The sequence below is a fragment of the Colias eurytheme genome, chromosome 18, assembly GCF_061535395.1.
Source record: "Colias eurytheme isolate Ceu_HAF_F1 chromosome 18, ilColEury1 Martin Lab GWU primary, whole genome shotgun sequence".
Lineage (NCBI taxonomy): Eukaryota > Metazoa > Arthropoda > Insecta > Lepidoptera > Pieridae > Colias > Colias eurytheme.
In genome coordinates this window covers 2,047,473-2,061,482 of record NC_142997.1, presented here as the reverse complement: position 1 = coordinate 2,061,482, position 14,010 = coordinate 2,047,473, and the positions used below count along the sequence as shown (strand labels likewise).

The 14,010-nt window shown below is 32.0% G+C and overlaps 1 protein-coding gene across 2 annotated transcripts; it reads left to right on the top strand.

The window, feature by feature from the left end:
• Positions 1 to 50: 50 nt before the first annotated feature.
• On the top strand, positions 51 to 13,158 carry LOC149900453 (putative maleylacetoacetate isomerase 2). 2 transcript variants are annotated; one of them, XM_090112303.1, is made up of 5 exons: positions 51 to 325; positions 950 to 1,127; positions 2,570 to 2,688; positions 4,234 to 4,445; positions 12,454 to 13,158. In XM_090112303.1, exons 1-5 carry the CDS (start codon positions 317 to 319, stop codon positions 12,578 to 12,580), a joined length of 645 nt encoding a protein of 214 aa, XP_089968429.1. In that variant the 5' UTR covers positions 51 to 316; the 3' UTR covers positions 12,581 to 13,158. The 2 variants fall into 2 exon arrangements, with proteins under 2 accessions (XP_089968429.1, XP_089968427.1); XM_090112301.1 differs by lacking the exon at positions 51 to 325 and adding an exon at positions 438 to 516.
• The last annotated feature ends 852 nt before the right edge of the window (positions 13,159 to 14,010 follow it).

Sequence of the window (14,010 nt, the reverse complement as noted above, 5' to 3'; positions counted from 1 at the left end):
GCTGATATCCGAAAAATTATAATTATTAGTATATTCCTCTGAGGTATTTAGTAATTTTTCGTATTAAAAATTAGCAATATCAATTGATGCCGCATTTTGGCTGTTGATTTGCAATTACAAATAATAATAAATTACCAACTGAATGTAATTTTACTATATTTATCTTTCAGCATAATAATATACAGGACCAAAATAAACTAAAAATAATCCATAAAATTAAATTTGCTTTTTAAAAGCAAATAATAATTTTAATAATAAAGGTTCTGTGAACACCGCCAAAATTATTTACTATTCCAAATACGAAAATATTTCTCCAATGGCCAAGGTAATAAAACAGGCTTTTGTTATTTTTAATGTTAGTTAATTTAAATACTTGTTTATCTAGATACATGTACATTATTTAAATAGATATTCGATACTGGTCAGACCAGTCCTATCGAGTGTCTGCTAACGAGAACTTGTGTACATTATTAATTACAACATTTTTGGAAAATGGGTGAGAAAACTGATGATAAGGTAAATTATTTGTTTGAAATTACACAATGTAATTTTATAGCCGCGACTTTCCCGACAATCAAGCCAGGTTACCGCGCAATATGTATAAAAACCTTTTATTTCTTTTTACCCCTTTCAACTTAAAAGTTTTCTAAGAAACCCAAACAAAAATTTCTATAAATGTGAAATATATTAGTTAGGAATATATAAAAATGAATCGCAAAATGTGTTGGTAAGCGCATAACTCGAGAACGGCTGAACCGATTTCGATAATTCTTTTTTTATTATATTCCTTGAAGTACGAGGATGGTTTTTATGTAGAGAAAACGTAAATATGTACCACGGGCGAAGCCGGGGCGAACCGCTAGTTAGGAATATGTATTTTATACTTCCCCGCTTTATTACTGTAATTTTTAACTGGCATAAATTTTTCACATTAATTATTTATTTACAGCCAGTGCTGTATTCATACTGGCGCAGCTCATGTTCCTGGCGGGTTAGGATTGCATTAAATTTAAAAGAAATACCGTATGATATAAAAGCAGTCAGCCTCATCAAGGGTGGAGGGGAGCAGCACTGCAATGAGTATAGAGAAGTCAATCCTATGGAGCAAGTCCCATCACTAGTCATAGGTAATTTCTTTTTTATTTCAAATTCAAATTTGGAATAGTTCTAGAACAGGATAGAAAGTTGAATGTTGATTGAATGTCTTTGTTTGCTGATGAAGAAAATTTGTGCTAATATGAATGTTTAATTTTGTTTTTGTGTAATTTGTGCTTAAAAAGTAAAGTATAATAAAATATATAATAGAAGTTAATGTATCCATCGTGTCTGGTGCTTTTACAGAATTTTACTAAGATTACAGATGAGTTGTATACCGGTCAAATGTGGCTACTTGACCACATTTTTTTACTTTTTCTTAGCTAACTTATTTATATTAAACTTTTATTAACATTTTATGATTTGTTCATGTCATGAATGATTTCATCATTCACTTTTACTAGGTATTTCTTTAAAATATATTGGATCTGACATTATTTACAAATAAACGTAATACAGGTCAAGTTGACACTGATGTGGTATCTTGACCTTGCACATTAGTTTTCATAGGTAGATGCTTAACATTCTTGTTTTAGGCTAAGTTGCTATTACTTTTTAATTCTTCGACTTTTTAAATATTGCGGCCCGAAGCTTTACAATAAACTGTTAGGCTCTGGCTACCTGGTCAAGTTGCCACGGGATTTGTAATGATTTCATACAAAGCATTACATGTCGGATAGGGTTGTCACAAACAAGACACAAATTTTAATGAACTATTTATTTATTAAACTAAATTTAATACATATGTATATGTATATTACTTAATACTTATAGGTATTTATGAATAGGTAAGGAAACATTTATTTTTCATTAGAAATATGCTAAATCGTTGTCATCAAAGAGAGTATAAGTATCTGGATTGTCCGAAATTGGCAGCAAATTTATTGATTTTACTATGCAAAACTCGAAACAGATAAAAAAAGGAAAAAATACAGTCACGTTATTTTTTGTGTCAACCCTAGGCGTCGGTCAAGTTGCCACGTAGCGGTCAATGGCAACTTGACCTAACCTGAGGCATCAATGCCCAAGCAAATATTTCGACAGATGAGCCTAAAATTGGATAGTTCCCACTGTAAAATCAATCTCTAGGGTTTATTACACAACATATCAAAACTGTACTCACCTGAGATGTGCAGTTTAAGCTCTACAAACATAATAATACTGACACCAGCAAAAGATCCTTAGTCACAGTCACACTTCGATACGTTATATTGCGAGAACCAACAGCGTTACCGCTTTAAAATTAAAATATGTTGCCAATTAATATTTTAAGAACCTACCAACATCGATACGTTAGGTCAATTTGCTTTCAATTCTACAAAATTTGATATTTTGTTGTTAAACGGAAGGTGTGGTCAAGTTGCCAAGTAAAGGTCAAGTAGCCACATTTGACGGTACTGTTGTAGATTGTTATACTGAAAAAAGTATTAAATTATATAATAATTATAACAATTTATTTGTTTTTATCTTTCAGATGGGCATACTTTAATAGAATCACTAAGTATAATGCATTATTTAGAAGAGACAAGACCTCAAAGGCCATTGATGCCTCAAGACTGCTATAAACGGGCAAAAGTTAGAGAGATTTGTGAGGTAACGATAAACTGTATATAGTTACATCATAATGTATGTGTGTATCATAGTATGAAGAAAATAGTGTGTTTGAATTAAGTAACAGAGCATGTAGATGAAGATTTGGATGGTTTTCTTATTAGATATAATTATAATAATCTCAACTACTGAAACAATCACATAAATAATCTTAATCATGTAGTATTAAGTATGATAATATTATGTATGCATTTCTAGAGTCAAACATCCATCCAAAATTTCACTTATTAATTAGTGGTTCACCTATATTGCTCAATTACAATGATATACTATAAAAATATCTATATCATTGCAGGTTTCTTTTCCTGTAAATTTTAACATTTTAATGTATCAAACATTTCATATCAGGTATTTTGATTTATTTCATAACATATTTTCAATAGTTTTATCATCAGATACATAAGTGATAACACTTATCATTGTCTGAGTACTATGGTATCTGTGCTATCAAACATAACATCATTTTAACTATGAAAATATAAATTAACACATATCTCGACCTTTATTGTACCTTGAGATATATTTGAAGAATGACAAACTACTTTATTTAAAAAGCAAATAAATCGCCCAAGTTTTATTAACACATTTATGACATGTGAAGTCAACATGAGCACACAAGGTACATCACTACACAGTATAAAACAAAGTCGCTTTCTCTGTCCCTATGTCCCTTTGTATGCTTAAATCTTTAAAACTACGCAACGGATTTTGATGCGGTTTTTTTTAATAGATAGAGTGATTTAAGAGGAAGGTTTTAGTATATAATTTATTAGGTTTTAGACCAAGCGGGCGAAGCCGCGGGCGGTAATTTAGTTTTTAATAAAAAGTAAAAACTAAACTCTTAAAATTATCAGAACTAAACTACTAGACATTGTCCGTACAGAACTAGTTTTCTGTTAATAAAAAAAAATCAATATTGGTTCACCTTAATCGAAAGTCCTGAGGTTACAATAAGAAAAACATATAGTCAAATTGAGAACTCCTTTTTTAAGTCGGTTGAATTATATTATGAAAAGACAACCTTATACTAAGAAGATCAAAGGGAATATTCAGTGCTAGCTTTCCTCCCGCGGTGTTTTCAAATAATAACCCGATTAGTTCACGTTCCTGTGGGATTTCCGGGATAAAACCTATCCTATAATTAACGTGTTAATACTACTTATTAAAATCAGTTAAGCAGTTTCAGCGTGAAGGAGTAACAAACATACAAACAAAAATATAAAGTTTCACTTTTATAATATTAGTAGGTTAAGTAGAATAAATATAAAGAGAACTTCAAATCATTATTTGCCTCCATACTTATTGTCATACTAGCTTTCCGCCCGCGTTTTCAAAGAAAAACCCGCATAGTTCCCGTTCCCGTGGGATTTCCGGGATAAAACCTATCCTATGTGTTAATCCAAGTTATATGTGTGCTAAATTTCATTGTAATCGGTTTAGTAGTATTTGCGTGAAAGAGTAACAAACATCCATACATACAAACTTTCGCCTTTATAATAGTAATAATAGGATCTATACTATTTTCAGGTAATATCATCAGGTATCCAGCCGTTACAGAACCTAATCGTTCTAATCCACGTGGGGGAAGAGAAGAAGAAAGAGTGGGCACAACACTGGATCACGCGTGGTTTCCGAGCCGTGGAGAAGATACTCGCGTCCATAGCGGGGAAGTATTGTGTGGGGGACGAGATATCGCTCGCTGATTGTTGTCTTGTACCGCAGGTGTTTAATGCTAGAAGGTAAGGCTGGCTTGAGTGTTTTGCTGAGTAATCTTTATGTTTGTAGGAGTTTCAAGGCCGGTTTCTGAATTAAGAATTGATTTGATTAATGGTTGAGAAAAATTATTTCACTGTACATACATAGAAGAAAATATTTAATCTGCATTTAAGTGGGGTTTGAGAAGTTTTTAAGGTGAAAAACCGGCCGTTAGTCGGTCTTTTTAAGATGGTTCTTATAATAAACTTAAGGTTGATGTTCCGACCGTCCCTCCATACATTTTTGATTACCTCTAAACACTTAACACAGACACTATTTCTTTAAAACTAATCATTTTATCACTTCTCTATAATGAAATGTGTGCGCGTTCGACCTTTTTAATCAATAATTTACAATATTTACTTAGAAAAACAACAGTAAAATACCGGAAAAATTTGACACTTCTACAGTAGTGTGCGTGACTTTTGCCAAGCGAAACACGACATAAAGCACGACATCTAGCGCATAGACTATATACTTATTACAGATCTAGCGCGTCAATGTCTAAACGAAAGGCGATGTTTAGACATTGACGCGCTAGATGTCGTGCATTCGCGTTCGTTATCTTATGCATAATGAGCATAATTCTAATAAATCAAAGTTCTGTGTAAAAATTGAGTAATTTCATTTCCAATCGTTCAAAGAAAATAACAATAAAATAAAATAAAACTAATGACCTTAGAAACTATGTTTTTTTTTATTTATTACTCATTATTGTTCGTCCGTCGTAGGTCTGTAAACTGTATTGTACACTGAAGGTAAATGGTACTGTAGGTACTTTAGTTCGGCGTCGTCGCTCGTCGGCTTGATATAAAATTACATTCTTGATTTCATTGACACGCGCTATGATTTGCGCGCGGAATTTCTTGTGTTGTGAATTTATTTTTGTATGCTATGCATTTTAATTGATTCAAATTGCAATGTTTCTCTAGTATGCATTTGAGACTATATTGTAAATTGTAATAATTGATCGTGGGTATAGTAATTAATTATTCTAATAACGCAATTAGTAATATATGTATTTTCGGTGGGATTCAAAACAAAAAATTGGCCCGTGATTTTTATGAAATTTCACCACATTGCAAATCACATCAATCATAGTTCATACACATGTATGACGAAAGTGATTAGTATTGTGGCTAACATTGACTCATCAGTTCATCACTGAAACCAGTGATAAATCAGTACCTATATCATATTGTGTTTGAATATTTTTAAACAATGATATAAGTATACAATTATTATAAATCGGTAAACTATCAAAGTAATCACAAACTTGCAAACATTGGTAAAATGTCCAGTAGTTTATGAGCCTATTCATTACAATCAAACAAACAAACAAAGTTTTCCTCTTTATAATATTAGTGTAGACAAACACTATGAATACGATCACGAATGCAAATTCGGGGATTTTCTAATTATTGCTAAATAATAATTGAATTCGTTTTGAAATACTCTATAATTTTTAGTGTATAAATAGACATTTATAATGTGGTGCTCATTTTTTTTGTACTGCTAACGCTATTGTAGGTACCTATTTTCGTTGTTTTATTTCAAGTGAACACGGCCATACAATTTTGTCACGACTCACGAGCCGCCTATGATTGTAGGTACTTTTGTTAGGCTCCTTCGTCGTCCGCGTCGCGTCGGCTCGAAAGTTCTTGATTTCATTGTCACGCGCTATGATTTGCGCGCGGATTTTCTTGTGTTGTGAATTTATTTTTGTATTATTATTATTTTTTATTTTTTTTTTATTTTATTGATTCAAATAAAATATTTCACTAGTATGCATTTGAGACTATATTGTATTATGTATAATTTATCGTAGGTATAGTTATTCTTATAACGCAGTTATATTTTCGGTGGGACAATTTGACCCGTGATTTTTCTGAAATATCACCACGTTGCAAATCACATCAATCATACACACGTATGACGAAAGTATAGTGGCTATAATTGACTCATCAGTTCATCACTGAAACCAGTGATAAATCAGTACATATATCATATTTTATTGTGTTTGAATATTTTTTAAACAACGATATATACAATATTATTATAAATCGGTAAACTACCAAAGTACTTCCGAATTTTCAGACAGACAAACAAGTAGTTTGAACACGCAGTTTTCTTATACTAGTAGCAAAAATCAAAACCATAATATTATGTTTCCCTACTATATTTTACTAAAAGTCGAGTGTGTCGAAATCGTAAATAATAATATAATGTTTTTCACCTTCCTGGTTATTTTCCCATAGTAAATAGTGTTTTAGGTTTGTTGTTGTAGGTAGGAATAATACCTAATAATTATTCTTACATGTTGGTTATGAAATGTATATTGAAATAATTTACTTTTACAAATCATTAGTGATATAAGTTTTGAGTGAAAATGCTTGGATCAGCATAATATTATATGGTACTTCAAATACATGTTTTGATAAAAAAAACAATAGTGTAATAAAATAAAACTGCGTTTTATTGTAATCAATGTTGACAATTTTAAATTCCAAAATTATTGATCAATAAAATAGTTTACACCAACAAATATAACTTTTATTTTTATAACAATCGTTCATAATATAAACCGTAGCAGGTGGCGTTTTGAAGTTCTGTCTACTCATACAGAAAAATGGAAAACTTGTTTTTTTTGTAAACAATTTATTACTCATGTTGTTTGGCAACTCGAAGCGTGGTCGTCCGTCGTAGGTACTTTTGTTCGGCGTCGCGTCGTCGTCCGCGTCGGCTTGATATAAAACATTCTTGATTTCATTGACACGCGCTATGATTTGCGCGCGGAATTTCTTGTGTTGTGAATTTATTTTTGTATGCTATGCATTTTAATTGAATCAAATTGCAATATTTCTCTAGTATGCATTTGAGACTATATTGTAATAATTGATCGTGGGTAGGTATAGTAATTAATTATTCTAATAACGCAATTATATTTTCGGTGGGATTCAAAACAAAAAATTGGCCCGTGATTTTTATGAAATTTCACCACATTGCAAATTATATATTATACAATTACAATTACAATTATTATAAATCGGTAAACTATCAAAGTAATTACAAACTTGCAAAATATGCTTTTCCGAATTTTCAGACAGACACACAATTTTATTAGTTTGTTTTAGCAAAGTAGGTACCTATACCTATACGCTTACGTCGCGCGTCGCGTCGTCGAAAACGGTGCGCCCAGAAACAAACATACCTAATTCAGTTACAATCCTTTTTTTGTTCCGTAATTTATTGTATTTATTCTAATACGATTTTTTTTATTCGTCGGCCAGTTCTACTAGGTATAAAAAGATAAAATTGAAATATAATTATTGTAGCGACAGCCATATTATGTTACTATGTTTTCGTAAATATGTTTTTCACCTTCCTGGTTATTTTCACATAATCTTATCTTCTTATATATAAAAATGAATCGCAAAATGTGTTGGTAAGCGCATAACTCGAGAACGGCTGAACCGATTTCGATCATTCTTTTTTTATTATATTCCTTGAAGTACGAGGATGGTTTTTATGTAGAGAAAACGTAAATATTATGTACCACGGGCGAAGCCGGGGCGGACCGCTAGTATATATATATATAAATGAATCGCAAAATGTGTTGGTAAGCGCATAACTCGAGAACGGCTGAACCGATTTCGATAATTCTTTTTTTATTATATTCCTTGAAGTACGAGGATGGTTCTTATGTAGAGAAAACGTAAACATGTACCACGGGCGAAGCCGGGGCGGACCGCTAGTCTTATATATAAAAATGAATCGCAAAATGTGTTGGTAAGCGCATAACTCGAGAACGGCTGAACCGATTTCGATAATTCTTTTTTTATTATATCCCTTGAAGTACGAGGATGGTTCTTATAGCTAGAGAGCTAGTTAGTTTAGTTTTAGTGCAGTGGCAGTGTAAATGTTGTTGTTGAGGTTATGTAAATTTAACACTTTAGCTACCAAGATATAAAGAAATGAGGATAGGACACAATAACTATTGGTTGAGGTATTTATAAACTCATAATATACTTTTAAAAAAATCACGTTTTAATAAATTTCTAGAATTAAATTAGAACAGCTGATTCAAAATAGCCTAAAAAATCTTAATAATAATAATTACGCTTCACAGCAAGAAGAAATGTACCATATGTACCCGCACAAAGTCGATATTGTGTTGCCTACCGTTCGACTCAATGGCTAGGGTTGTAACTACCTTTAATAATTATTATTACCAAACTAATAAACCGAGTGATGCGAAATAACCATAATTCTTTTAGAGTTTGATAAAATGATCAGGCAGGTATTTTCTTTAATCCTCTGAATTCTCGGTTACTAAATTGTATCGTTGAAATTATTCTTAATCGCGTAAATTTAATAAATAATCATATGGAAAACACTTTTCATTTGTTTTTTTACTTTCACGCCCAACTACTATACAATAATTACGTTGTTTCGGTATTTTGACGAGAAAACGCAGGAAACATCCGTTGTATCATTTTAGATAGATTGTATATTTTGTATCTGTAGAATTGAAATCAAAGCTATGTATATGTTGTCTCCATTCTTTTCTTATCGGATTGTTGATCCCAATGCGAATGCGTCACTTAAATTTTATAAAAGACAATTAAGAACATCAAAAATAAAGTGATACGTAAATATTTCACAGTGCAATATATTATGTAATTAATAATAATTATATATTTATGAAAAAATAATTACATCAGATTTAATAATAGCAATTGTTTTGAATGTACATAATATGAATAAATGATTACATCATAATAGTAATAATCACAATTGTTTTATTTCCCATTTGTTGCAACCCTAGCATATTTTCATGTAGCAGCAGAAGTACCTACACTGGCGGCGCGGCGGCATCGTGCGACATCAAAGGCATTGCCTTACTAGGTAAGTTTATAATGACTCATTTCTTTTATTATATAATTTACGTTTTACTTTTACAGAATCCGATTCAATGGATTATGAAGACGAGTCACACAACGCCATACGATAGTGATGATGAATGAACATTTCAATAAATGCATGCGTGTTTTTTTATGTTGTTTTGTAATTGTTAATTGTTTCTTAAATAAAGAAATAAACTAAATATTTAAATGATGATTTGTTATTTGCAACACAACTTTATATTTGAGATTCTTTACAAATGTATATTTAGTTTTGTATCATCAAATTTATAAATTTTATTCCATAGTTTTCAAAATTAAATGTAAATGACCATAAAAACATTAATAAAGTAAATCATTGATGTAAGGTCAGGGAACGTAATACATATATACATCTGACCATGTAGAAGCTAAGTCTTGTTGACTGCTGAAGTCTGTAAAGTTTTGTTGTCTGCTGAAGTCTGTACGCAATGAAAATGTCTGCCGTTTCGAAAATAAGTTTTTAAGACCCTAATAAATAAAATATATGAATGGCAGATCTGGTCAAATACTTTCAAAATTGTATTTTTTTCAGCACTTTCATAAGTGTCTGCCAGAATGTTATCCGCGTGATAATGGTCTGCCATTGTTATTTTCCGATAGTAATAATAATCTATTTTCAAATATCAAAATGGCAGACGTGGTCAAATGGTTTCAAAGTTCGCCAAAAATTTCCACCTGTCTTACCTAAGCGCGCGCCCCGTCCACCACTCTGGGCTTAGTGACTCCTCATCTCATGTATAGTAGGTATAGGGGAATCAACACACAAAAATCCAGGTCTGGTCAAATACATACAGGTAGCTTTGCGCTAGCTCTCTAGCTATTACTTCTTATGGAGAGAAAACGTAAACATGTACCACGGGCGAAGTCGGGGCGGACCGCTAGTAAATAATAAAATAATAAATAGTGTATTAGATTTGTTATTGTATCTTGTATACCTACGAATAATTATTCTTACGTCTTGTTGGGAAATGTTCAAATACCTACCTATTGAAATAATTTACTGTTACAAATCATTAGTGTTATTAGTTTTGAGTGAATAGGCATGGATCAGAAATTCAGAATATAATATGCTACTAACTACTCAAATACATACATGTTTACACAACAAACACCACTGACCTCTATAACTATAAGTTATAGAGGTCAGTGACCGTCAGTGACAAACACTATGGATACCTACGCTCGCGAATGCAAATTCGGTGATTTACTAATTATTGATACCTAGTCATTGAATTCGTTTTGAAATAGCCTGTACTTTGTAATTTTTAGTGTTATAGACATTTATAAAATGTGGTGCTCATTTTTTTGTAATAAATCATCCCGAACGCTATTGTATTTTCGTTGTTTTATTTCAAGTGAACACCTATACAATTTTGTCACGAGCCGCCTCTGGCCTCTGGGTGAAATAAACAAGTCAAATGATTTTTGTTCTATGTAATTGTATTTTGGTAGTAGTTTGTTTAGAATTTACATTACCATTGTTTAATTTTTATTTTGTATTTGCAGTAAAATAAAAAGATGAAAAACTTCATTAGGTATATTGTACGACACCTCACTCTGAATCGCGCTAGCGAAATTTTTTCGTTACAGAGCACATATACAACTTTCGGACAATCTTCATTGAGGCCGGCCGGCAAATCGAGTATGTCGAGAAACTTCACTTATTCGATGGAGGTATTCTACCTTCCTTCCTCCACAGTTGTGGGACCCCGACGTGCATTGAACACGCAGCTTTCTGATACTAGTAGCTAAAATCAAAACCACAGATATGTCTGTGATCAAAACCATAATAATATTTTTACCTATTATTTTACTAAAAGTCGAGTGCATCGAAATCGTAAATATGTTTTTCACCTTCCTGGTTTTTTTTCCATAGTAAATAGTGTTTTTGATTTGTTGTTGTATGAATAATTATTCTTACTTGTTGGTTATGAAATGTATTTTGAAATAATTTACTTTTACAAATCATTAGTGATATTAGTTTTGAGTGAAAATGCTTGGATCAGCATAATATCATATTTGCTACTTCAAATACATGTTTTGATAAAAAAAAAACAATAGTGTAATGTAGGTAATAAAATAAAACTGCGTTTTATTGTAGGTAATCAATTTTGACATTATTTATTTCCCAAAATTACAATAAAATAGTTTACGCCAACAAATATAACTTTTATTTTTATAACAATCCTACTTCCTACTAATGCGAACGTTCATACATGTTTCAAAAGAAAAACTTTTACTTTTACTATTATTTCAATTTATCCGGTTTAATTAAGACTTAATATTGATACATATGATCATTATAAATACAAATAGGAATTAACAATATAACGAATACGTGGCACAACTAAAATTTTACCGATACCACCCGTGGTCATTCTCCTTTGTGGGTCATTTGTAACAGGATGGCGGTTCTACAGCGAAAAAAGAAAAATGATGGTCAGAACGCTGATACCGGATACCTTAAGATACTGTAATATAAAATATTACTAGATTAGATAAAATATTATAGGTAGTATCTTCACCGTGTGTGACGCGCTTTACATTCACGCCATCTAGAGTTAAATCTTTATCATTTTTGTATACGTCTGTGTGTGTAAACGACCCTGTATGCAATGACAGATGTTAAAACGCATAATTTTACCGAATTGGGTGGATTTTAAGGCAATGATATAACATATTTCAATAAAATATAATATTCAGTAACCGCCATGACTATTCCTAGGTTTGATGACTATTCCAATTACGCAAAAACTCAAATAAACTAGAAATGTAGAATTCAGCGCCATCTAGCGGGATATTGGCTGGGAACAGATCGTTGCAATCACCTTAAAGTAATGCCAATAGCCTTGATTTTGCTGTAATATTCGTTACTTTGGCTAGAATTTTGATAAACACATTTGAAAGCAGTTCAGAGTTCGTTTTAGTGTATGATTCTAACTAGTTAAATAGTTCAATGATTAAAGTGCTAAAAGTTCTACACATGAATTTTATTTTTATCATATTATGTACTTCAATTATAATTTTTCTATATTTGTACACACAGATTCCACGTGGATTTGCGTCCGTTCCCAATAATCCTGCGCATAGACCGAGAGCTCGAGAACCACCCCGCATTCCGCGCAGCACACCCCTCCGCACAACCGGACTGCCCACCTGAAGCCGCTAAATAATATATAGTGTCTGGGGTTGGGGGTGTGGGTGGGGTCAGTGGGATGGCTGGGATGAGTGGGATGACAAGTTTGGGTGGGATTGGTATCAGCTGACATCGGGTCATTTGCGGTTTTGTTTTATGTAGCTACGTATTGCTTATGCAGTGGGATTTGTGAGACGAGTGGAAGCCACTAATTAATATATCAGAATTATTTGTGTTTTATGCAGTGACGTTGGTGGGACAGGTAATTAAATAAAAAAGCTATGATGATTAGGATGTGTGCATAGTACCAGCTGATTAAGTATTTTTTGGGTTTTCTTATATCAATAATGCGTTATGGTTGATGGGATAGGTATTGTCGGTTAGGTGGGATTGGTAATACAGGAATAGTTCATAGCGCAGTTGCGTTTTGGTGGTTTGGTGGTGATGAGTGGGATGATGGGATTGCTACCAGCTAACAACATGATCGTGCTTGACACGCTCATAGACGTTAATAAATTTAAAAAATGCCACCAATGACAATCCGTGAGATTGTTAGCGGTGGTGTTTATAATAATTTGTGCACGGTAACTTTGCAATATTATTAAGAGCCCACATATAAATAAGGCCTGTTCAGACCAGATCATTTGTTATATTGGATTTGATTATAGATTTGTGAATCGATATAATTTTATCAAAAACGCTATAGATAGTGTCAAACGTCGGCCGCTAGCAGATAATCATACAGATTACAGATATTATGGATAATGAAATAGATACCATTCTTTAGAAAAAGAGGGAAGATTGTCGGCTATTTGTCTCTTTACTCGCCAAAAGAACACAGAAAAAGTCGGTATTAATCACATGACACATTTTGATATAATAATAATTAGTTTCATCAGAAGTGAGAAGAATAGAGTACTGCTATCTTCTCTTTCTTTCAAAAGATTTTTGTCACTAATCCTAGTTTCATATCTTCCATTACTATCTATCGTATCTCTATGTTTTTGTCAACTGACAACTGTTTGAGAACAAAATGTTACCCTTCAATTATTAATCAAGGTCGTTTATATTTTGAAACATACTGGTTTTGGTCTATTTTATAAAATGTTTTTAATAAGGCAAGAAAGATCAAATTCCTTATTATATAATTTATATTCTCTCACTGTTCATATAGAAAAAAACTTGAAAACCAACTTGAATTTAAAAATGAGATATTAATTATAAATGCCATTTCATGCAAATGCTTGAAACAAAAAAATGTAAACAGTGATATTAGCGCACAATCCATTATCCAATCTCTTACGCATTCCTTCGCTCCTTTGTATTTTTAAAGTACTCTTACGAACTTTGAGGTACATATTTTAAAATAACTATATAACGTAAAGTAATATCATAAAATATAGCGACACATTACATGAAATCGTGTTATATGATGTGTGATGTAAAACCACTCTTTGTTCGAAAAAT

Coding starts and splice junctions, on each gene's coding strand:
- LOC149900453 (XM_090112301.1), top strand. CDS start 493: ATGGGTGAGAAAACTGATGATAAG. Junction 1,128..2,569: donor AGTCCCATCACTAGTCATAG/GTAATTTCTTTT, acceptor TTTATCTTTCAG/ATGGGCATACTTTAATAGAA. Junction 4,446..12,453: donor CAGGTGTTTAATGCTAGAAG/GTAAGGCTGGCT, acceptor TTGTACACACAG/ATTCCACGTGGATTTGCGTC.